Source organism: Triturus cristatus, chromosome 10 (assembly GCF_964204655.1).
Source record: "Triturus cristatus chromosome 10, aTriCri1.1, whole genome shotgun sequence".
Classification (NCBI taxonomy): domain Eukaryota; kingdom Metazoa; phylum Chordata; class Amphibia; order Caudata; family Salamandridae; genus Triturus; species Triturus cristatus.
In genome coordinates, this window is record NC_140593.1 from 982676199 (window position 1) to 982701952 (window position 25754).

The 25754-nt window shown below is 43.4% G+C and overlaps 1 protein-coding gene across 4 annotated transcripts in view; it reads left to right on the forward strand.

The window, feature by feature from the left end:
- The window catches only part of ADCYAP1R1 (ADCYAP receptor type I), an 808856-nt gene that overhangs the window by 577628 nt on the left and 205474 nt on the right, over positions 1-25754 (forward strand). For all 4 annotated transcript variants that reach the window (XM_085628890.1, XM_085628887.1, XM_085628888.1 and 1 more), the window contains exon 8: positions 3058-3190. In XM_085628890.1, coding sequence (XP_085485016.1) covers positions 3058-3190 — 133 coding nt within the window. The remainder of the gene's footprint in view (positions 1-3057; positions 3191-25754) is intronic.

The following is a 25754-nucleotide window of genomic DNA, read 5'->3' on the forward strand; positions in this document are numbered from 1 at the left end:
CAAGGGTCTAAAAAACGCTTTTGCAGCACGTTTCTTCCACTCGGTAGCTCACATTTTACCTCAGGTGAAAAAACAAAATGGCGGCCGTTCCGAAAACGGGACCGCCGGGGAGATTAAATGAAGTTAAATGCGGCTTACGGAGAGATATAGGCACAGCGACGGTACATTTCAGCGCCCCAGGTGCTCATATAGCTTGTCCTCCCTTTGTGGCATCCTCGCACTCGCCGTTATGCGAGAAAAAGTCGGCGCTGGCCTCTCGATCTCGGGAGCGTCAGGGACAAGCCGCCATCTTCGTTGGGCGCTGACCACGCCCCCCAGGAACTTCTGATTATTCCTCGTGTCTGCACTTCTAGATGCAGTGGCATAGCTTTCTCTTTCACAGCCCCCATTACCTGGAATCAACTGTCTCTCCAACTTTGTTGTTGGCCAAATTTAACTAAAGTCAAGATACTGTAGAAAACATGGTTGTTTAGTCTCTGTTTTTTGTGTTATGTGCTGGCTGAGTATTGAGATATACCTTTGTGTATGATTTATTGCACTTTATCAAGTTATATTAATATAATATTTTGTTTGTGATTTGCTTTGGGTTTTCATTTGACTTTAACATGTTACAGGTTTAGTTTGGGTTCTATTGTACGTTAGGTGAGTTTATACATGAGCCCATGCTATCAAATACTTTTGGGAATTTCGAGATAAATATGGATTGTAATTTCCTAAATTAAGTTCCAAGACGTACCATAATTCACATCACCTAAATACAGTGCTGTATTAGTGCTGGTGGTTGCTGGCGGTGAGTACTGGCCTTTTATATTTTGGAACTGTAACTTATTTCTCTTGATCATACTTTGACACAGAGCAAGAGAGAGACAGTCTGCTAAGTTAGATAGGAGAAAGAGAAAAATAAATGGGAAACCTACCCCCTCCTGTACATTATTGTATTGGATTGTATTTATGAGAATAAAAAACACTCAAACTGTAACACACACAAAAGGGGAGAGAGCTACAACTCCTTTTCTACCCTCCCATTAATAAGAAACTGAATCTACACAAACGAGAAAAGGAGATCTATATATGTTTGTGAAAATCACAAAGCGGTAGGAAAGACGAAAAGGGGGATATGTTCAAGGAAGTGGAGGATGGAGGCGTTAGCCTTACTGGCTTAACGCTGCGCTCCGCCAATTCTGAAACGCAAGGCTGCACCATATTTACAAGAATGTGGTGCAGCCGTGAGATACCCCCTGCGATGGCTCTAAGTTTAGCAACTTAGCAACAACGCAGGCACCCTTTCACAATATTACAAGGGTGTCTGCGTGCAGGGGAGGATTGTTTACATATAAACAATCCTAATATGCCTTTCTGTCACTTTCATGTGTGCTGCTTCATGCGGCTCACATGAAAGTGAAGAAATTGCATTTTCTTAAAGGTTTGTTTATGTACAGGAAGGTGCCCCTTCCTGTACATAAACAAACCATGGCATTTTGCTTTTTCCATGTGTGCTGCACAAGACAGCACACACTGAAAAAGCAAAAACAAGGAGAAATAATGCATTTCTCCTCGTTTCGCTTACTTAAGACCAGGATTTACCTTGTCTTAATTTTGATGCTGGCTCCTATATACGCCACCCTTTACGTAGGGGGCAGCATCAAAAAGAATGGGTGTTGTGGTGGAACGCCCACCGCAACACCCACTGACCACCCCTTTCACCCTAACCATAGCGTGAAAGGGGGCCTTATGTACAAGGCAGCGTTAAGCCACGTTAAGTGGCTTTACGTTATCTTGTACATAAGGCGCAGCTCCTATCGCCACCACAACATCGGTAAAAGTGATGTTCTGGTGGCGATAGGGTCTTGTACATATGCCCTAAAGTTTCTTAAAATTTACCTCATCCACTATTAGTGGCATGCTTCATCTTAGGGCTGCTACAACATCCCTGCACAGACCAACACCTGTGATGGGGGAAGACAGTACAAACACAGATTTCGAGATCTAAATGAAGCATAACATATCCCTCTAGTACTGCTAATTGACAATTAGCTAGAAGACTGGAGAGTTTTGGCAGAAAGAGCCTGATAAAGTGTGTTTTAACATTTTTATGGAATATCCAGAAGGTGTTTACTGTTCTCCGGAATTCAGGCATCTGGTTCCATTGCCTGCGCTACAAAAGAAGGCATTTGCGTGGTCTCTGCCTTCTTACACCTGAACTCACAATAAAACAGTAACTCTGCACTTACGGTAGAACTTCTATGGATAAGTGCAGATTTACTTCTTTTTAAATGTTATGTCATGTTCAGTTGTTTGCCTGGAAAGCTGGACCAGGGGCAGGTTTCGAGACCGGCTACTGAGAATGTCAAGTGACATTTTTTTTCACGTAGCTATTTCCCCACAATGCGGAATTGTACACAACTTTTGATTCCCTATTAGTAAAATGCAACTGCATACATTATTAGATTTTTCATGAGGAAAATCCCCATGGAGGAACCCCTTCCACTCGATCCTCACGAAGTTTAAGATCTTCCTCCCACTTTACGCAATAGAAGGGGGTGTACTATACTCCTTTGCTACAACAAATACATTAACAGGGTGGGAACCGGTCAGAGATGAGTTTATAAAGGCCCGGTTTCATACGTTTATGAGGTTCACAGACTACGCAGACCAATCAAGCCTCCTTCTATGCACGGGTATTAGCAATTTGCGATTGTATGCATTTGTGGCGTGCAATTACACATTTATAAATGCCTTTAGCTTGCAGAGAATCCTTTTGTGTGTACCTTAATAGCGACGTAAAAAATTCTGCAATCGACTACAGAAATAGGTGTCCAGCTCCAAATTTCGGTACGAGTCGAGCCTGCTGTGTTGCCACAACTCCCCTTTTTGTTTCTCTACACACCTGTATAGTGAACTGAGTGCTGCATGAAGGGAGCAAAGCAAGTGTGATCTGATCTAAATGACTTCAGAAAATCTAAGCAAATGTTTTGTGCGTCCATTGTATTTAAGTGACTGCATTGCCCATAGATGGAAATTACATATGTGCCTTTCTTTTTTCTCTACCCTATCCAGGAAATTGCACTGCACCAGGAATTTTATTCACATGAATCTATTTGTTTCCTTCATTCTCCGAGCAATATCTGTCTTCATCAAGGATGAAATGCTCTATGCTGAACAGGACAGCAACCACTGCTCTGTTTCTACTGTAAGTAGCAATCTGTGAAAGTTACTGTGAAAGTTACTGGAAGTGTCCTTCTTTTCTACAGCAGGAATGTTAGCTCTCATAATTCATAGCGAGTCTTGCAAGAATAACAACACTTAGTTCCAGCTATTTATTCTCATGTATTGTGGTGGAGAGGGGATGCTTGCATGTTTCAGCTTTTGAGAGGCAAAGAAAATATGGACATCTTTGTTAAGATTTCTTGCAATGCAGTGCAACAAGGGAAGTTATGGTGCTGCATTGTGTGAGAGGGAGAGAGCAGAATGGTGCCATATTTACAAAAACATTGCACAATTGTGCTCTCTCCTAGTACTGGCATATGTCTGGCTCCCTATCTACAATGCAGGCAAGATCCTGTCATGTCGCAGAGGTGCTTGCATTGAGGCCAGGATAGTTTTGTGCTACAAGGACTGCCACTCTGCTGGACAGCTTCTCTGGAAGAACTGCTTCCCTGCTGCCATTCTGCCTGCTACCCTCTGGCCTGCTCAGGAAAACGACTGGACCCATCTCACTTGTACTCAGAGTGATTCCAAGGGCTTGTTGGCTTGCCCCTTGTTCTGAAGTCTCAGGGACATCAAATATTTCTTGCAACCCTGAATCATCATTTGTACTCTGCCATTTGTGATTTCTAACCTGCCAAGTGGTGCTAATCCAGTCTTGGGCCCTTGGAAGTAAGTTTTCTGTGCTGGTCCAGCAGATCCGATGCCTCTTCTCCATTGAGCCAATTGGAACCGGCGCATCCTCTCTGACGCATTGCCTCTCAAGGACATCACTTTGATGACTGCGCGGTTCAATGAAGACAGACTAAGCAGCTCAACAACGCATCACCTGCATTACAAAGAGGTTCTGTTATAAAGCTTCTCTGACTGCCTAGATTGGAACCGACGCATCGCCTACATGCAAAAAAATAATCGCCTTCTCTGCTCCTCGCATCAGGTCTTCGACGTTGAGGCAGCGCTCTCCAAAGGTACTGTTTTCAGTGGGCCAAGGCTGGTCCCTGTATCCGACCGCACTCTATAGCGGTCGGCCTGACCTTTTGGATTTACCCCAGTCAAGTGCGGCCAGATGTCCCCGGTTGGTGCTTTATGACTCTATGCACTATATTTAAATGTAATCTTTAATAAATCATAACCCTGGTCCTACTTATTGGATTTTTGTTGTTTTGGTCTTGGTTTACTCATGAAAGTCTTGTCTATTTATCTAACCTTGTGTGGAGCCATTTCGCAGTGTTTTTATTGTGTTAATGTGGGTGTGTTACACAAATACTTTACACATGACCTCTTTAGGTAAGTCTGAATGCTTTGTGCCAGGCTACCAGAGGGTGAGCACAGGTTATCTTTTAGTGTGTTTCTGGCTTACCAGGAATAGGATTTTTGTTCCTGCTTGGACAGGGTGCATACTTCTGCCAACCAGTAACCCAAATTCTACAAGATTCCTCCCTGCACAAAAACGATTCCTTTTTATATGTGTACTACAGAATACTGCGCACATGCAAAGAGGAAGTTAAGGAGGTGAATGAAAGATATTTGTGAACTAACTGAGCTGTAAAATCCAAAGTTTCTGAAAAGTGGTGTAATAAGTTTACTATGGACCTTAAAACAATGAAGAGAAATGGACCAACTAAATTCCAATTGGACAATAAACAACATGTTATTAGGGATCAGTGGGCCACCACTAACCCAGGGCCCCGGTGTTACTGCACACTTGATGCCTACACCCTTGTATCTAAATCAACAATTTTTTTTTAACAGAATTAATGTATTGATATGTTTTCTTCTGCCAAACAATTACTTTTCTTAACTAAATTCAGTGTTCCTTGATTATTTAAGAAACTTTGCTTTAAATCACTTTTGCCATTTTGTCAAGTATTTGTTGATATTTCGGAAGGCACCTTCTTTAGACAGGGAGTCTGCCATCTGTAACGGTCCTATACATCCTGACAACATGTTCCAATCGTCACCTGAGTTTGACACTTCTGGTAATGGATTCCTCAAGTATCTGGAAATTAGACCTTTCTTCCCCCATAGTCAAAACTGCACTTTTTTGTATCATGTTGGAATCTTAAGTGCAGTCAATCATAAAACTTTATTCCTAACTTTTTCATTGTTATGGGTGGGTAAGTAGTGATGGTATACCTCTACACACATAACCCTATATTGGATGAGTAGATCCACTGTCGACTACCCTTAGCCTCGTGTATCAAACTCCAGCAGTGTAAATCCAAGTACAATTGCTACTGTATCCCAGAGAAAGTAGCTAAGAGGAGTTGGATAAAAGGGAATGTTGCAGATGTACCTTTAAAGAGGCAGATAGTCTACACATGTTCACTTCCTGTCATAACATTTGGAAGATGTTCAAGGGGTTGACCCTGAAATTGGTCTCAGACTGACACCCGATACTTGAACACTCTAGTTCACTGTGTAGAGATACATCACTCTTTCCCATAAGTGGCATGCAGAATACATCTAGCTTCACAAACTGGAGGACATGATTTTGAATTGTCAGGCACCAGAGCATCACGTTGCAACTATGCAGGCGGATCCTACAAGTTACTAACAGGCATGGACAAAGCTTGAGTTGCTTTCTTGAAATTATAAACCTGTAGTTAAAAAGTAAGTGGTGTGTGATATTTTAGATCATGCCTAATAAACGTTTATTGTACATACTGTACTTACATACTTATCACTAGTATCTTTCTGTATGTTACTCCTGTCCCCCATATCTACAATATTCATTTTTAGGTCTCGCCTAGCGTTGCAGCGCGAATGCGATGCCATCGCTTTGCGAAGCATGCAGTATATACTATAGTGTGGAAGCTTCGTGGGAGCTCCACCCACTCTCCGCCCATTGGCTTTTGTCATAAATGCTGTCTTCCGATTGGTTTGAGGCTTGCTAGTCCCTACTCATTCATCATTTGTATCCTTCCATGGCCATTTGCCCCTTTACTCCTAGCACTATTTTCTTTTAGGTCTCGTCTTGCGCAGCAGCGCGCATGCGCTGCCATCGCTTTGCAAAGCATGCAGTATATACTGTGGTGTGGAAGCTTCGTAGAAGCTCCTCCCACTCTCTGCCCATTGGCTTTTGTCTTAAATGCTGCCTTCCGATTGGTTTGAGGCTTGTTAGTCCCTCCTCATTCTTCATTTGTATCCTTCCATGGCTATTGGCCACTTTACTCCTAACATTATTTTCTTCCCTGTCTCCCCACCCCATTGCCCCCTCCCTCAGTCTGTGACTTTTCAACCTCCCCTGCCCCTCCCCCCCACTCTCGTTCGTGTTTTCTTGCCTGCCGGCACTTCCGTTTTCATCTTTAGTATTGCCACCTTGAAATATGCGCGTTCAAGATGCGTGCTGTACAAAAACTTCTCTTGTTTAATGAACTAGATTTTAATGTTACTCTAAATATAATAAGACTCTAGGCAACATTCGGGGTATGCATGGCAACTGACGCCTCTTAGTTCACAAATGGCATTGTTGTCGAGCAGGAGGAGCGGCAGTATTTTAACTCATGCTTAAAACAAGCACTTTTAATAACTTCCTCTCAATTCAGTGCTATAATCTTGGGTACTGAGGTGACGCACTAAAGAAATGCACTTTTGGGAATTCTGAAGAGACATTACCGCACATTTACATCATGTTTACTGTATGATTACCATGCCAATCATTTTCACGTCTCGCCCACTGGCTCGTATACGCTTGGCTCTTCTCAGGCTGGCTCTACCTGCTAATTAATATATTGGCTTGCGCACCTCTAACAAAGAGAGATAAATGGATACATGACAGTGAGCCCGGTAGATGGTAGAAAAATAGACTGGTGCAGACAAACAGACAAAGTCAGTCTCCATTGCCTCACGTCAGAATCATCACTTTCAATAACCTGGAAATCTGCCGGCAACTCCTGCATGCCCCAACCTCATCCCCCTCACCTATTCTTAGCAGAAGCGGCAGATTCTGAGCTGTGCCCTGCTGGTGCAGAGGAGCACGGCAGAGTCTGTAGAAGCGCTAGGATCCCTAGCCTCTCTGGGCGGGCACCTAAGCCTTCCGGGTGCCTTTACACTCAGGATAAATGAATACATTTTGTTCTGTGCTTTAGTCGCCCCTCTGTGATCACTGTCTGGTAGTTGAACCTCTGTGTTAATAAACACATTCAAAGAGGTGGTTGGGTACAAACAAACAACAGCCACAATACCGTACGTTTTGAACGTGTAGTTAAATAACTGCTCATCGAGTACCTCATTGGCTGATCATTCCATGGCACTACCAAAACTACATTTGGACACATTTGCTTAACTGTAAAAGACTCCCTTCTATGGGTCATTTAACAACTCAGGGCTTTGGGGTTAGGTAACCTACTTTGGATGCTGTGTAAAAGAGTAAATACAAAAATTAATGCAATGAAACTAAGCAACCAGTACTGTCTAAAACACTGTGAAAACTGACACGCATTCTGGCATTTTGTTTAGTTAATGTTGATTTCCTCATAGATGCGAATAAAGTACTCTTAATAGCTTAATGAAATCTGCACTCTTTTAACTAATAGCACCGGGCGACCTTTGACAACTAGGCAATTAATACATTTTCATGTACCCACGAAGCCCCCCTGCCCCCGCCCCGTTGGCAAACTTCGTTGCCTCCCAGTGTTTTGGCGATAACCAAGACGCAGGATAGTGAGTCAAATAGTCCAGAAAATGAAAGAGAAGCCTGGATTCAGATTCACATGCTCCGATCCCGATCGCGTTGTTTAGTCTGTAAGCACTACTTTTATTAATGATTATCGCATTATTAAAGCACCACAGTGTGCATGTGTGGCGACACTTCACCCATGAGGTACGTGCCAAGCAATTGTTGACACAATCCATCTTTTTCAATATATTTATTACGAAATGCAGGACCTTTCCAAGGGATTTTGCATTCTACATACATTCACTCCAAAAATAAAACGTGCAGGTAAAAATGAAATTGCCATTTACAACGTCAATAGCTCTAACCACAAATGTGAGACCTATTTGCATTGCAAATGCTTGTTTGTAATTGTGTGTTGTGTATATGACATATATGATGCATACGGAGGTAGTAAAAGCTATATAATTGAATGATATATATGTTTCTAAAGCAAAAATATCATAAACCCAAAATAGTGCATATGAATAAATATACATATATATGTTTGTGTGTGGCAACTCAAAGAAATGAGTTTCGGCTGTATCCACAGACTTTATCAATCTGATTTACACCATTTTGTTTAACAACTAAGTACTCTCCCAGAATCATGAACATAAAAGAAATACCCTTTGCAGTGATTACAAATTTCAAACATAATGTGGAGCTATCACACATACTTAGCATAACAATCTGATGCACAGTAGCAAAATAGTTCACATCTAATTAATCACAAACTGCACTGGGAAATGTAAAAATCTTTGGGCCCCTTTCACAAAGGCAATCTGAGACAAAAGTCTAACTTAATGACTTTTGGTATTCACAGAGGTCATTTACGAGTAGTATCTTTACGTCCGCAGTCAGTCCAGAATCTCCGCCTTGGGCCGTACTCTTCGGCTTGGGCTGGATGTAGTGTATTTAATGGGCTGGAATGCATTTTTTACAAAAAGGAACATTAGAAACGTGTGATAAATGGTAGAGGAGATCATGAAAATCAGTTTGGTCGGGGAAAATGGTGTGGCCAGACACTAAATCATATGCCAGAAAACTGTGCTCCTTTGCAATATGGTACATCCAGTCCACAATTTGCACTCCCGTCAGTGTTGACTATAGTGTTAACACTACAATCAGCACTAAGGGGACCGCAACATTTAACCATCCAATCCAAAATGTAAATATATAACAAATATATTTAGCTTGTCCCCTATTTATTCCCTTACCATCTTTAAGGATCAAAAGTCAGAAGGTATCTATAGTGATTTTGAGCACATTCTGATTTCATTTTGTGTAGGGGAATTCAATAAAAGATTTTCTGTGGTTCCTACACACAAGCCATTTAAGTGACACAGCATGTTATCCCAATGAATCATCTTGTAGGCACCACAAACTACTGGTATGTCATTAGTTACAACTAAATTCTAACATTAACTCGTGCCCTAATGTAACTATAACTCGCACCCATTGTGATGCACTGCTTCTACCCTCAAATATTACATCACTCCTTACATGTTTAATGACTGCATTGATAACATCCTTTAAAGATATCTGAAATGACATAATTGATAACAACACTGTATATGGCAGGGGCATGATGCTACTTGCAATAACTATAACTGGTGAATTTGTGGTTTTAATATTTTTAGTATTCTGAAGCATTCTCTTTCCATGCAAGGACTGCCAGCACTCAAGAAGCAGTCTGCATTCAATTTATTTATTTAAACCCCAAAAGTGTTCACTGTCAGAGTTTCAATAAATGTTTTCAGCAGTAGTTTTTGTGAAATTTATGCTAGAAAACATTGCAAATGTCATGCCACGCAGGCTCCATGGACGCAAGAGATTTTCTGCTGAGATCTGATTGGCTGCCACATCTACATCAATGTGGTGGTAGCTATCATAGGACTCGGACTCAGTCGTGAGTCCTAAAAAAACGCAAAAAAGACATAGGGGACTAAGCAGGGATACCCTGGAGGCCCCATCCCTCAGGCCCAATATTTTAACGAAGTGTAGAAGCCCCCCCTCTCCTGAGCCTTAAAAGGACTCAGGGACCCTATTCCCTCAGGCTGAATTCAGCAAAATATTGGAAGGACCTCTCTTGAGCCTTAAAATGCCCCAGGTGCCAAAACACTACTAAAAAGGAAGATGTACCGCACAGCCCCAATCCCTGAGTCTCTGGAAGCTCAGTTACTGTGTCCAGGGGAGCCCACACTGAGGACACAGTAGTTTCCCAGCCCGCACTGGGTGGGGAACCATACGTTTGCTCCAGCCAGGTGGGAGCATTTTTAAATTTCCCGCCGGGCAGGAAAAAACATGCCTTCCCTGTTTGCAGGAGTGTGGGCAGAGAAGGCAGTCTGCTCCTAGTTGATGGGAGATTTAAATATGCTCCCACCGAGCTTGTGCTCCTGAGGGCAGGGACATAGATATTGCTCCTGCCTGGAGGGAGCAGGCATAAGCAGCTGCTTCCCCTGGGAGGGAACAATGATGTTCCCAAACGTGCTACTTGGGGGTGCCCCAGCTGGGAACTGGGGCACCACCTATAATTGAGAGGCCCCGGGGGATGAGGCCATCGGGGTCACAATAGGCTTGGGGAAGGGGGCTCGCCTCCCTTTTATAATGACATGCGTCCCCAGTGAATGGGGTCCCCGGGTCCATATAAGACTCAGGGAGGGGTGATGCACAGCCCTCCTCCCCATTTTAATCTCATGTGGCCCTGGAATATGGCATTCCTGGGGCCTAAAAAAGGCTTGTGGAGGGAAGACTATGTGGGCCCTCTCCCCTTTACTTAAGTGATCGACCCTGGGGGATGGGGGTTCATGGGGCCTAATAAGACTGTAAGCCAGGCCCTGTGGCCAACCCCCTGTCATGTGCAGCAGGGAGGTGGCTTTACTAATGTTAGCAAAATATTACTTTACGTCAAAAATACCCTAGGAATTCGGTGGTCCGGGGAGTACATGGCGCCGGCCGGCTGAGCAGACGTGCGCGTGCCTCTCACTCTCTGCCGCACTGCGCCTGGCTAAATCCCATCTACTTGATGGTTCTTTCCCGACCCTTTGATCCTCCGGTCTTCCCGATGCCGTGTAGAGCGTGGGGTTGATTTTGGGACCTGTAGCGGTCACAGATGATCTGGTGTCTCGGCGTCCCTCGCCCGTCCTGTCTTCCGCGTTGGAGTGCTGCCGCCCTGGAGCTGAGGCGCGGCCGCAGAGCGGCGGCTCGCGGCCTCCTCCGGGTGAATAGTGGCAGCGCCAGCATCGGGTGTTTCTTTGGAGCAGCAGGAGTGGAGCCGGGGAAGGCGAAGAGTGTTGGGGATGGCCTGACGATCTCTTGCGCAGGTAGGGATATCGATTTCCATTCCGCTGAGGAGGCTGCTTCGTCTGGAGTTACTGACGCCCAACCGGATCAGCCTCACCATTCTCCCCCATACTGCCAGGGCGTCCAAGACAGTAGGAGGTTTTCAGATCAACCAGTTAAGATTATTGAAAAACCTAAAGAGAGGCACGGTAAGAAATCTGGCAAAAATGTGATTGGGGGAGAAAAGCGACAGCTTAAAGAAAAGGGGAAAGTGAGTGGCGACCGATCAGTGGGGAAGGGGGCTAAAAATACTTTGGCTATTTCAAGTATATCGAAGCCTACCAACCTGTTCAGTGATAATACAGCTTTTCTGAGTTATCAGGTCAAAGGCAGGAGCATAAAAAAGGGAAAAACCAAGGCTGTGTCTAACATAGTGAAGGTCACCCTCTCCCTGAGGTCTTTTTTCACGGTACAACCGGAGGTCCTACTTATTACAAATCAGGGTGAGATGCAATCTACAGGCTCATCAGGGGTGGACCTTGAACCATCTGGGACGGCTATTCCCCCCCCACTGACTTAGACATAACCTTCGAAACTGCTCTCCCTCCCACTATCGTCGGAATTGATGTTGTTAACATCGCTACTGCTACTGCTGTCGGTGCCGGAGGTCAAACCCTAGGTGAGGTGGGATTGGAAATAGGATCAGGTTTAGATAACTTAGAGTCTGGGCACCTCCCTTCTTCACTCTCAATCACGATGGAAGTCCTATTTGCATCTTTAAAGGAAGATATAAAGCAGGGTTTTGCTGTATCAGCGGCCAACCAAGGGGAGATTAGGAGCTCATGCGAGAGATTAGAAAAGAAAGTTGATCTCCTAAACACCAGAACGGAATTGCTGGAGCACTCTGTTGTGGAGTTAAAATCCAGTTTAGGATTGGCAGAGGTAAAAATCCAAGAGCTTCAAAAAGGAGAGGGTGTCTTGCGCGAAAGAGTGGAAACGTTGGAAAATAATTCCCGCAGGAACAACCTTCGCGTTTTGAATATTCCAGAAGGAAAAGAGGGCTCTGACTTGAGAAACTTTATGGCAAATCTTCTAAAAGAAACCCTCCCACTCGATGACCCAGTAGATTTTTTGATAAAAGACATACAGAGAATTCATAGGGATCCTTTCCGACTAAATCCAACCAGGACTAAGCCAAGGAAAATTCTTATTATTTTCTAACTAACGCCTTGAAAGAAAAAATTCAGAATTTTGCTTTAAAAATGAAAACAGTAAGAAGTAAAGATTTTTCATTTGAGTTCATTCGGATCTCTCAAGAGAAACACTGGAAAGACAGTGGGAGCTTGGGAGAAGGATGGACAATTTTAAGAAGATCGGCGCCACGGTGCAACTCAAGTTTCCTGCCTTCCTGAAGGTAATGCATAACAACAAAATGCACAATGTTATGTCTATTCAGGAGGCGGATGAATTATTGGAAAGTATCGGTAAAGGGTCCCCATAAGCAAATTCAACAGTTGAGGTGAGGGCTTTCATTTTCAGTAGTCTTCGGTAATTACATGAGATATATATAGTATTATGGTTTAGGAAAGGAAAGGGAAGGGAAGAAAGGGAGAGGAAAGGAAAAAAGGGGGAAAGGGAAAAGGAAAAAAAAAAAGAGAAGAAAAAAAAATAAAAAAAAATAAAAGGGGAATAAAGATAGGGAGAATGGGAAGGGGAAAGAAATACAGCTTACATAATCTATCCAGGGTGCACTATTACTCTTCCCTTTTCTTGTTTCCTTTTGGTGGGTAACACAATGGGGGTAAATAGGCAGAGGAGTAGGGGGACACAGACGCCACATCTGGACAAACAACTAGTCCAGGTAAATAGGGGTTGGGTTCTCCAAGGAGGGTGTAGGGTGGGGGGGTGCAGGGTGGGGGGCACGGGAGCACATGGGATTAATTAATAACAAAAACACCTCATTCGTCATACTTGTTATATTTGTAATACCTATTATAGGTTTTGTTGACCAGAAAGTTTTAGCTATGCTAGGATTGTCTGATGAGAGGGCCTGGAGGAAGGAGTACTCCCCTAAATAAATTCTTTGCAAATATTATCCTGGAATGTAAATGGTTTGAGGGTGGGATCACGTAGAAGAAGAATCTTACAATATCTGAGAGATTCCCCGCCCAAGTCTTGGTCATCCAGGAGACACATCTTCTTAAGGCAGAGACAAGAGATATATTGAAATCACAGAAGTGGGTGGATTCCTATTTTTGCACAGATCAGACAGCAAATATTAGGGGGGTATGTATTCTTTTTTAAAAATCAGCCAAATCACAGATTTTGCAACATAAAAGGGACCCAGGGGATGGATTATATTGAAAGTCACTGTTAGAGAGGTTCTCCTTACACTAGTTGGCTTCTACGGCCCGAATCATGACGATCCCTCCAATCTTCAAACCATTTTTTCGCACTTACTGGACTTTCCTGAGCCGGTGGTGTGGGCAGGAGATTTTAATATTGTTTTGGATCCTAAATTGGACAAGACCCCTAATAGCAGAGCAATCTCTTCTATGAGATCAAGGTCATCCCTCCTAACAATAATGTCGCAATTGGGCCTCAGAGATAGCTGGAGAGAAAGGTCAGGGCAACTGATGTGTGTATCATTCAGGAACTTTAAGTACAGTCATAAGTCACGGATTGACTATATACTGACTAGTCACACTCTTAGTGACAAAATAGAGGATATAACATATTTTCCATCACACTTGTCGGACCACTCCAGTATTCTATTGACGTTACAGAGCTTAGGCACCCAATAGGCTAGAGCATGGTCCTTTGACCGAACGCTCTTATTAGAAGCAAGTGAGTTGAGTTTCCTTCTTCGGGAGACAATTCACTTTCTAGAGACCAACCTGGGAACTGCAGACATTACGATAGAGGTAGAAATGAGGAAGGTGGAAGCAAAATTAAATGCCCAAGAGGGAATTGGACACAAGGAAGATCTAGAAATCAAAAGGAAATTGAAGGAACAAATGGAGTCGGTTCTCCAGAGACGGCTTATGCGTAGGTGGAAAGTGAGTAAGATGGCCCATTTTGAGTATGGGGAAGGTGCTGGAAAATTATTGGCTTGGAAGATCAAGGCAGACTAGCTCCGGAACCATATTAAGGAAATTTCATTGGGCAAAGAACCCCCTATCTATTCAGACGCAGCAATAGGAGAAGCTTTCCTGGATTATTTCCAGGAAATATATAAAGAGACCTCCACAGACGATAATTCCAAGGCAAAATCTTGGCTGGAGAATATTGCTTTAACACCAATTAGCTCTAAACAACAACTGGATTTGGGGCAACCCATTACACAGGAGGAAGTAAGGAAAGCATTGGCAAGTGGAAAAAAGGGCAAGGCGGCTGGCCCGGATAGGCTGCCAATAGAACTATACCGTTCACTCGGAGAGAAATTAATACCAGCAATGACTCTCCTATTCAATAAAATCTTCCTGGATGGTATTAGCCCACCGGCAACATGGAATGATGCCACTGTAGTCCTTATTTTGAAACCAGGCAAAAACCCTCCAGTTGTGGGTCTTATCGGCCCATATCACTCCTAAATGCTGACTATAAAATCTATACAAGTATTTTGGCTGATAGATTGGGGGAGGTGGCTAAAGATCTTTTTCATCCTGCCCAAAAGCGTTTTGTGAAAGGGCGACAGTTAGCAGACCTCACTTATGATCTGGTCGGGGCAATAGATATTGCCTCTACATGCTCGCTTCCTCTTGCAGCCCTGACTTTGGACGCCACCAAGGCTTTCGATAGGGTGAACTGTATTTACCTATCGAAGCCATGGAGAAATTCAACCTGGACGCAACATTTTGTCAGGCTATACAGTTAATATATAAATCCCCAACTGCCAAGTTACTGGTGAACGGTAGTCTTACAAAACCATTCAGTATAAGTAGAGGAACTCGACAGGGTTCCCTCTCTCACCCCTGTTGTTCGACATATATATCGAACCATTTGCACAGAAACTAAGGGATAACCCCGATATCTAATCATTTAAATATGGGGAATGGGAGAGAAGTGTGGTCCTATATGCGGATGATATTTTGATTCTCTCCGCAGATCTAGATAGGACTTTACCGGCAGTAATTAAATCGGCGGAGTACTTTGGCAGGGTTTCCGGCTATGAGATAAATCCCGGTAAGACAGAAATCATGACTTGGAATATCCTGAATCCCGCATCACAGACAAGTAGTAGTATGCGTTATCTTGGCATTACAATCATTCAAGATATTAATAAACTGGCAGAAACCAATTTATCACGAGTGTTTCGGGACTGCCGTAAACAAATGAAGTCATGGGTACATCTTCCCTTATCCATTCTGGGGAGAGTTAACTTGGTCAAAATGTCTATTTTGCCTAAGGTCACTTTCCTTTTTAACACCATCCCTCTCCATTTTGATAAGGACATCATAGGAAAATTCCAAGGGGAGATCAATTCTTTTATTTGGGCATACAAATCTATTAGAATTGCATGGAAGAAATTAATACGAAGGAGGGAGAAGGGGGGGCTGGTTTTACTGGATTTACAATATTATGCCTGGGCATTTCAACTTACTCACTCTCGAATGTTGTTGAAAACGCCAAGCGACAAAGGGAGTTGAGCTATGTTTCTGGCCATGTTGAAAGGGGCGGGGTTGACACCGGAAGGGTTTATGTATAAATTTGGCGATCAAAAATTCTTTAAGAAAATTAAACTCAAAGTTCTGCAGGTGTTTGCCAGGATGTGGGCAGCATTAAGGAAGGCGACTGGTCTTAGCTATTTCTCCAAAATGGCCCCACTTTGGGACTCTCCAGGTTCCCCTGACTGCCTCCGTGATAGATTGGTTACCCCACTTAGAGACGCTGGAATTAAACTATGGGGAGATCTAATCAGTAATGAAACACTTATCATATGGGAAGACCTAGTAACGGTAGTGGGTAGTGATCTTTCAAGATTTAAATATATCCAGCTACATAGTTGGGTACAATCCCAGCTCAAAAAGGGAAAATCTATAGGTGGTGGAACTAGCTTGGAGCAACAGCTTGTGGAAAGGCCAGCAGGTAAAAAAGAGAAGTCTCCTACTGGTATTGGACCATAGTACAGGAGGAAGACGGAGAATTTAAGCTGGCTGATGAGCTGTGGAGCGGCTCACTGCCTAATGAACAGTGTGACCATCTATGGCAGGAATCCTTTAAAATCCTCTTTAGCATAGTTAAACCAGCATGGTTAAGGAGGAATCATTTATTTACGGCTCATCGTGCATACCTATCCCCCCTCAGACTATAAAGAATTAGTAAAAATACACAAGTTAGTTGCAAAAAATGCGGTCTCCTTGAGGCCTCGGACCTTCACATGTTTAAAGACTGCCCTTCCATCCAGTCATTTTGGGAAGAAGTACAAAAAACATTGGAGAGTATATTGGGGACAGCAATTAAAATTGACATAAAATAATAATTTTAGGCTTACATACCCAGATACTAGGTCCAGCCAGACTTTTACTTTTCTATTTAATCCTTCTGGCAAGAAGACAAATTTGTAAGCAATGGGCAGTCTCCGCCCCTCCTACCCACTCGGATTGGCTAACTTCTTTATATGAAACATCTAAAATGGATATGGCCAGAGAATGTAGCAGGAAAAAGATCGCATACTGGGACTCGCTGTCCTATGATTATGCCAACTGGACACTCCCAGAGTCCATAAGGTCTTTTAAGAGTGGAGTGATGCCTAATCTCCCCAAAATAACAGTTGGGCAGTGCTTTTTAGTCTGATAACATACCCCTCTGGGCTACGGGCTGAAAGCATCAAGAGAATCCGAGGGAAGAACCCACGTTATCCTAGCCTATCGATATAGGGGAATGTATAGACGGTCAGCACACTATGGGTATTGGCGAATGAGGACACACAAAAAAAAAGAAAAAAATACCCTAGGAATTTGCTGATTAAACCAAAGGTTAAAGTAAAGTTATAGGTAGATGAGAAGTTCAGCACCAATGTAAAGTTTTAAACCCATGAAACCACTGAAATTTACCAGTTATAGTTATCTCTAGTTATAATGACTCGTGCCCTAAAGTAACTATAACTCACGCCCTTGCCATGAACTGTTAATTTACCCACATATTACATAATTCATGATATGTTCTATGACATAATTGATAACATCACTGCAACATGTGACATAACATCATTGATGGCAAGATTGTGTATGGCAGGGAACTCTCAAAAAAGTCTATATTGGGGAGAAGGGAGAAAGCTTTCCACCATTGAAAGAAATGGCCAAATTACTTGAGGACATTTCAGTGAATAATGACAAGAAAATTGCTTGTAAAGTTGCTCTCTACAAACAAGGTCAAATCTTTAACATGAGCGTTATCAGTGACAGAGCCTCCATTTTCTGCCTCTAAGGATCAAGTTATGTTATGAGATTAATGCACAAGGCAGTATTTTCAATTGACATAAATGCAAAAGGCAAGAGACGTGTTGATTGCAATCAGTGGCAGCTCTTGAGGATACCAGGCCTCATTGACATTATGCCTCCAAACAGTAAAGTAGATTATTCTGTCTCAGATGAAAAAGGGAATCCACGCAGAGACATGTAAAGTGGGCAGAAACTGCTGAGATGAGGAGTCACATAGGATATTTGAAAGAGACTAAAGAGGTAACTTCCTAGCCTTCGGATTTAACCTCAACTGCTAAAACTGAATTTGGAACTGGTAATAATAGTAAAGCCAGAGCACTCACTTAATTATCATCCTCAGAGAACCAAGAGTGTGTATTGCACCTTAATATTGATTCAAATTATCGAAAAGGTAGCTGCACATAGGTAAGTATAGATTTGCTATTCTTAAAGCTATGAATAGTACATCCATACTTACCTATAAGTGGATTTGGTTTGAAGCCAAAATACATTTATGTTGTCCATGAGAAAGCACAAAAACGTAAGGGATTTTAAGCCGCAATAGAACCACAGTTGATTACTAAGGATTATATCACGCTAAATCAGGAACAGTGGTTCTACTAACTGCATTTCTAGGCAGGTCTCATATAGTATACCTTTGTCCCTAGAAGGACTTAACTTCTATGCTGACGCACTTAATTGTCTATAATAGCATCTCAACAGTTTGGTGCAGGCGTTTCTTTCACTGCTGTCACTACTATGCATGCATGAATTATCACCTAATGTTGTGCAGTCATTTGATAGCTGCTATTTGTTTAAAGGTCATATTTGGTGACCAAAAAGGTATTTCCTCACAATATACATCTACATTGATGTTATGAGTGATTAATGATCTATAGTCCTTAAGACACTGTTGGACTCAGCCCTTTCTGCAGGGTCATCCACAAACCTTTTGCCTTTACTCTTCTACTTTCAGGTCCTATTTATGTTGTCTTTTAGGACTCTATGCACTTTAGCACTGGTAACCAGTGCTGAAGTGCTTGTGTCCCCTCCTTAAAACATGGTAGAATTAGTGTATACTCTGTTGGCACATTTAATTTACTCGTAAGTCCCTAGTAAAGTGGCACTACCTGTGAGCAAGGCCTGTACATTAAATGCTACTAGTGGGCCTGCAGCACTGTTTGCGCCACCCAGTTGAGTAGCACTTTAAGCATGTCTCAGACTAGCCATTGTAGCCTGCTTGTGGAGTTGTAAGCTGCCATTTCAATCTGGCAAAATAAACATTTAGCCAGGCCCAAACCTTCCTTTTTAATATGTATAAGTCACCCCTAGGGTATGCCCTGGACAGCCTAGAAGACAGAGTGCAATGTATTAAAAAGGTTGGACATGCTCTTTTTAGTTTTGCATTTCTTGGTATTGAACAAGTCTTACGTTTGTTTTTCACTAGTGCAAGGCCTATCGCTCCCACAGGATAACAATGACCTTAGCTTAATACATGTAATATGCTGTAATTTCCAAATGGGAGCAGGTAGTCAGTTCATGTGTATTGTCTTTAGAATTGTAATGAAAAATCCAAACATATTTTTATGGCGGATTTTAAATCACAATTTTGAACATTTTGAAACTTTTTGATAATTGCCACTTTAGAAAGTTAATTTACAAAAAGAGCGTTTGGTCCTATAAAGCACTGAGTGGGGGAGGGATCAATCAATGTGAACCAAAGAAAAAACCCACTTACTGTAGAACAATTCAATACAAAGATACACCAATCTGTACCTTAATCCTGTGTGTCTATATTATATTGTTCATGTCTCATTTTTTTTATTTATCTTATCTTTTGTCACATTATCTTTCATATACAATTTATTGATACACAGAATCAACAAATCACAGTTCCCTATAGCCACAAATAAAACAAATATTGGGTTACATTGTCAAATTTTTCAGTGCAAGAAATTCACATATCACCTAAAATATTACACATCTAAATAACATTTTAAAAGTCCTTTTCCATATTCAAAAAGAAAATGGATTAACAGTGAACTTAAGCACCGGATTAACTGAGGAAGTTCATCACATGCCCAGTACTGCCCTGAAGCCTAAAATAGATGTGTTATCTATGTCCCGTAATTTTTGCTATCAATCTGGAATGCTGGTTGGTCAATCGTTTTAAACCAACAAGCTAGAGCATACATTGGTCCTTGTGTTCTGCTTGCCCCATTTCCAAATTATTCAAGAAGAATACGGGTTGGCCATGATGTGTTATTTATGTCCCCATGAATAATACTATCAATCGAATTGTGTTGGAATGCTGGTTGGTCAATCATTTTAAACCCAACAAACTGGGGCATACAATGTGTATAGACCTCAACATTCTGGGCACACCTTATATTATGAGGTCATCATCAAGGCATCTGATTTTGTTAATAAACTAGACTCTACTGGAAGGTAAACACATTACTTTCAATCTACCACTTTTGGGTCAGTCTAACACTTTCATTCTTTCCAATTCATTTGGCGCTCGAGCTATGACCCTAATTTTTGGTCGGGCCTTCTTCTGCTTGCCACCAGGTTCTCACAACTCTTTGTCGCTTCTTTTGGCAGAAGCTGAGATCTCATCTCTTTCCCTGCCCACAGATATGCGGGCAGGGAAAGAGATTAAACTATTGCTATTATACACCGAGAGCTGCATTTCCAGCACCTTCCTGTGTGCAATAGCAATGCCAGCTCCCACAGGAAAAGGGCAGCTGACTGGGACTGCTATGGCCTTGAGACTGCTCCGTGTTCCAGTTGCACACTGGGTGCCCTGGGTAGGCTCCAGGGCACCCAAGGAAACATGACCGGGCCCTGGGGGATGGGGTCCCAGGGGACAAAATCAGCCCGGGCGGCTCAGCATTGCATTTAGGCCAGAGGGTGGGGTCCCCGGCCCGAAATTGGCCCCTTCCCCTTTTAAGTGCATACATACTAAGACTGGGTTTGAAATCACCCCTGGGACGGTGGGTGTATGGCACCCCTCCCCCAAAGAATATATATATGTATATATATATATATATCGCTACCAGTCTCTCTTCTGTGAAGAAAAGAGTGTGACACAGCTCCGGGGGTTCAAAAGTAGGCTTTAATGTTGTAAAAGCGCTGGCAATACAAGGGTCCCTGAAACGCTAGGCAGACGCGTTTCAGCCATTGATCGGCTTTCCTCAGTGCCCATTTCAGTGTCCTCGATGTTCCAGGGAGTCTGTTTCTGTGTTGGTTAAAAGTGATCACATCCCATCACGTGATCACTAGCTCCTCCTATGCCTCACAGCTGCAAGGCACCTCACACTATTCCTGCTGCTGCACTGCATTCTGGGCGTTGGAGTCCACCTTTAGAGCCCAATGCAGTGACGGGACTTCTAATACATCACGTGATGCCTCCAAACAGTGTTGGCCGGTGCTCCCTCGCCGCTGCAGCCGTTCAGCAGGTAAAGTCCTTCGTTTGTCCCCCTTAGTCAGGCAAAATAAATTCTGCCTCCTCTCTCCCCAATGCAACAGATTCCACCAAGTGGGGCACTGGGGGGGCGACGCGTAGCAGTTTTATGCGCAAACCAGAGTTTGCAGGTAAAACGCGTTGCTCCAAACCGAGAAGGCGGTCACAAGCCAGCACCTGCAAGCTGGCAAAACATCGCTACCAGTCTCTCTTCTGTGAAGAAAAGAGTGTGACACAGCTCCGGGGGTTCAAAAGTAGGCTTTAATGTTGTAAAAGCGCTGGCAATACAAGGGTCCCTGAAACGCTAGGCAGACGCGTTTCAGCCATTGATCGGCTTTCCTCAGTGCCCATTTCAGTGTCCTCGATGTTCCAGGGAGTCTGTTTCTGTGTTGGTTAAAAGTGATCACATCCCATCACGTGATCACTAGCTCCTCCTATGCCTCACAGCTGCAAGGCACCTCACACTATTCCTGCTGCTGCACTGCATTCTGGGCGTTGGAGTCCACCTTTAGAGCCCAATGCAGTGACGGGACTTCTAATACATCACGTGATGCCTCCAAACAGTGTTGGCCGGTGCTCCCTCGCCGCTGCAGCCGTTCAGCAGGTAAAGTCCTTCGTTTGTCCCCCTTAGTCAGGCAAAATAAATTCTGCCTCCTCTCTCCCCAATGCAACAGATTCCACCAAGTGGGGCACTGGGGGGGCGACGCGTAGCAGTTTTATGCGCAAACCAGAGTTTGCAGGTAAAACGCGTTGCTCCAAACCGAGAGGGCGGTCACAAGCCAGCACCTGCAAGCTGGCAAAACATCGCTACCAGTCTCTCTTCTGTGAAGAAAAGAGTGTGACACAGCTCCAGGGGTTCAAAAGTAGGCTTTAATGTTGTAAAAGCGCTGGCAATACAAGGGTCCCTGAAACGCTAGGCAGACGCGTTTCAGCCATTGATCGGCTTTCCTCAGTGCCCATTTCAGTGTCCTCGATGTTCCAGGGAGTCTGTTTCTGTGTTGGTTAAAAGTGATCACATCCCATCACGTGATCACTAGCTCCTCCTATGCCTCACAGCTGCAAGGCACCTCACACTATTCCTGCTGCTGCACTGCATTCTGGGCGTTGGAGTCCACCTTTAGAGCCCAATGCAGTGACGGGACTTCTAATACATCACGTGATGCCTCCAAACAGTGTTGGCCGGTGCTCCCTCGCCGCTGCAGCCGTTCAGCAGGTAAAGTCCTTCGTTTGCCCCCCTTAGTCAGGCAAAATAAATTCTGCCTCCTCTCTCCCCAATGCAACAGATTCCACCAAGTGGGGCACTGGGGGGGCGACGCGTAGCAGTTTTATGCGCAAACCAGAGTTTGCAGGTAAAACGCGTTGCTCCAAACCGAGAGGGCGGTCACAAGCCAGCACCTGCAAGCTGGCAAAACATCGCTACCAGTCTCTCTTCTGTGAAGAAAAGAGTGTGACACAGCTCCGGGGGTTCAAAAGTAGGCTTTAATGTTGTAAAAGCGCTGGCAATACAAGGGTCCCTGAAACGCTAGGCAGACGCGTTTCAGCCATTGATCGGCTTTCCTCAGTGCCCATTTCAGTGTCCTCGATGTTCCAGGGAGTCTGTTTCTGTGTTGGTTAAAAGTGATCACATCCCATCACGTGATCACTAGCTCCTCCTATGCCTCACAGCTGCAAGGCACCTCACACTATTCCTGCTGCTGCACTGCATTCTGGGCGTTGGAGTCCACCTTTAGAGCCCAATGCAGTGACGGGACTTCTAATACATCACGTGATGCCTCCAAACAGTGTTGGCCGGTGCTCCCTCGCCGCTGCAGCCGTTCAGCAGGTAAAGTCCTTCGTTTGTCCCCCTTAGTCAGGCAAAATAAATTCTGCCTCCTCTCTCCCCAATGCAACAGATTCCACCAAGTGGGGCACTGGGGGGGCGACTCTACTGGAAGGTAAACACATTACTTTCAATCTACCACTTTTGGGTCAGTCTAACACTTTCATTCTTTCCAATTCATTTGGCGCTCGAGCTATGACCCTAATTTTTGGTCGGGCCTTCTTCTGCTTGCCACCAGGTTCTCACAACTCTTTGTCGCTTCTTTTGGCAGAAGCTGAGATCTCATCTCTTTCCCTGCCCACAGATATGCGGGCAGGGAAAGAGATTAAACTATTGCTATTATACACCGAGAGCTGCATTTCCAGCACCTTCCTGTGTGCAATAGCAATGCCAGCTCCCACAGGAAAAGGGCAGCTGACTGGGACTGCTATGGCCTTGAGACTGCTCCGTGTTCCAGTTGCACACTGGGTGCCCTGGGTAGGCTCCAGGGCACCCAAGGAAACATGACCGGGCCCTGGGGGATGGGGTCCCAGGGGACAAAATCAGCCCGGGCGGCTCAGCATTGCATTTAGGCCAGAGGGTGGGGTCCCCGGCCCGAAATTGGCCCCTTCCCCTTTTAAGTGCATACATACTAAGACTGGGTTTGAAATCACCCCTGGGACGGTGGGTGTATGGCACCCCTCCCCCAAAGAATATATATATGTATATATATATATATATATGTGACCAAGACCTCGTGTGTGGTCAAACCGCTTTGTGTTTCATTTCCAAAAATAAACTTGTGCTAAAGCAGAACCAACTGGTGTGGCTCCTTCCTTACCAGACAACTTGGGAGAGACATACGGTCATTTACACACCCAGACATCTACCCTCACTGCTAGACACACACCCACTCAAATACCCGTACAGAAACTCACACAGCCCCTCACTCATCTGTACAGGTACTCACCCACCCACACCCATCGATACAGCCACTCATACTGCCACTCACTCACCAACACAGCTACTGACACACCCACTCCCTTACCCAGCCAGCCACTGACACAGTCACTCACTCAGCCATACAACCAGTACAATACAGTACAGTGGCAAGTTATAGTTAATGTAGTTTGGCGAGTGAGGTGACAAAACTGTGTATGGAGGTGTGCGAGTGATATTAATTTAAAGATGATGCTGTAACTATAAATGTGAGTTTAAAGTATGAATTATAGTATAATGAAAGCAGTGTGTAAATGACATATTTAACTCAATTATAACATATGAATTTGTTGTTTGCGGCATACACTGGAATGGCACACAACAGGATGGCGTCGAGAGGAGTTGCATACAGTGGAGTGTTGTAGAGTGAACTCATATACAGTAGAGTGGCATATATTGGAGTGGCATGCAGTGCAGTGGTATACAGTAGGATAGCACAGAGTGGAATGTGGTATGGTGAAGTTAAAATTTTTAAATATTGTAGAGTGTATTCACGTACACTGTACTAGTGTGCAGTGCAGTGTTATAGTCTGAAGTGTTGTACAGTGTAGGGGCATATATTGGAATATTGTACACTGAAATATCATACAGTGAAGGGGCGTAGAATGGAGCATGGTACAGTGGAGTGGTGTAAACTGGAATTGCGTACACTGGGTTGGCAAATATTGGAGTTGCATATAGTAGAATGAGGTGGAGTCGTTTGTGTTCAGTGGGGTTACGTAAAGTCAAGTGTGGTACAGTATAGTGTTGTAAAGTAAAGTTGCGTTAATTGGAGTGGCGTATATTGAAGTTCCTTACAGTGCAGTGGTGCAGAGCAGAATAGTGTACCGTACAGTGAGGTACAGTACAATAGCGTGTAGTGGAGTAGCATAAAGTGTAGTGTCATGCAGTAGAGTAGTGTAAAATAGAGTAGTGTTCTGTGTAATAACATTGAGTTTATTGTGGTTAAGTGTTTGGATGTATATTGGAGGGGCATATAGTGGAGTAGCATACAGCACAGTGTCGTACAATTCAATGTGGTAATTATAGAAGCATAGAGTCTAATGACATACAGTGAAATGTTGTTTAGTAGAGTGACACAGAATGTAGTCTTGTAAAGTGAAATAGCGTAATAGATTGTGGTACAGTCCAGTGGCGTAGAGTGCATTTCAGTACAATGGAGTGCCGTAGAGTTGAGTAGAATACACTGGAATTGCGTACTTCCCAGTGGTGTCCCATCAAGTGGGGTATAGTGGAATAGCATATAGTGGAATAGCGTTAATTGGAGTTGCATATAGTATAATAGTATACAGTTGTGAGCAGTACGGTTTAGGGGTGTCCAGTAAACTGGCATACACGGAAGTGTAATAGAATACAGTTGTGAACAGTATAAAAGTGTAGAGTATTGTAGTGCAAACTGGAGTGTCATACATTGGAGTTTGGTGGAGTGGAATAATGTACACTAGATTAGCATACAATGTAGAGGAGTATACTGGTATGTCGTAAAGTGGAGCTGCATACCCTAGATAGCGTACACTGGAATGGCCTACAGTGAAAAGTTATACAGTAGATAGGTGCAAAGTGGAGTGTGTAAATTAAAGGAAATGTAATATCTCCAAAATATATATCATAATCTATAAATGTGAATTTTCTGATTTTATATGAAAATAGTGTAATTAATGTTAAACTTATAAGTTGTATAAAATGTAGGTCTATATTGTCCTATGGTATATCGTAGTAAGTTCACAGTATACCATGGTACATGGTGCTGAGAACTGGTTATGTGATTAGTTGATGGCTGTGTTTACCAAAGGTAGAAATCAGTCATCTAGTTATTATCACAATTTTGTATTATTGTACAGTCAGCGTTTAAAAGCATTCTTGGTTAGAGCCTTACATATAGTTAAATATTAGGTTTTTTGATGTTAACAACCTATTACCACT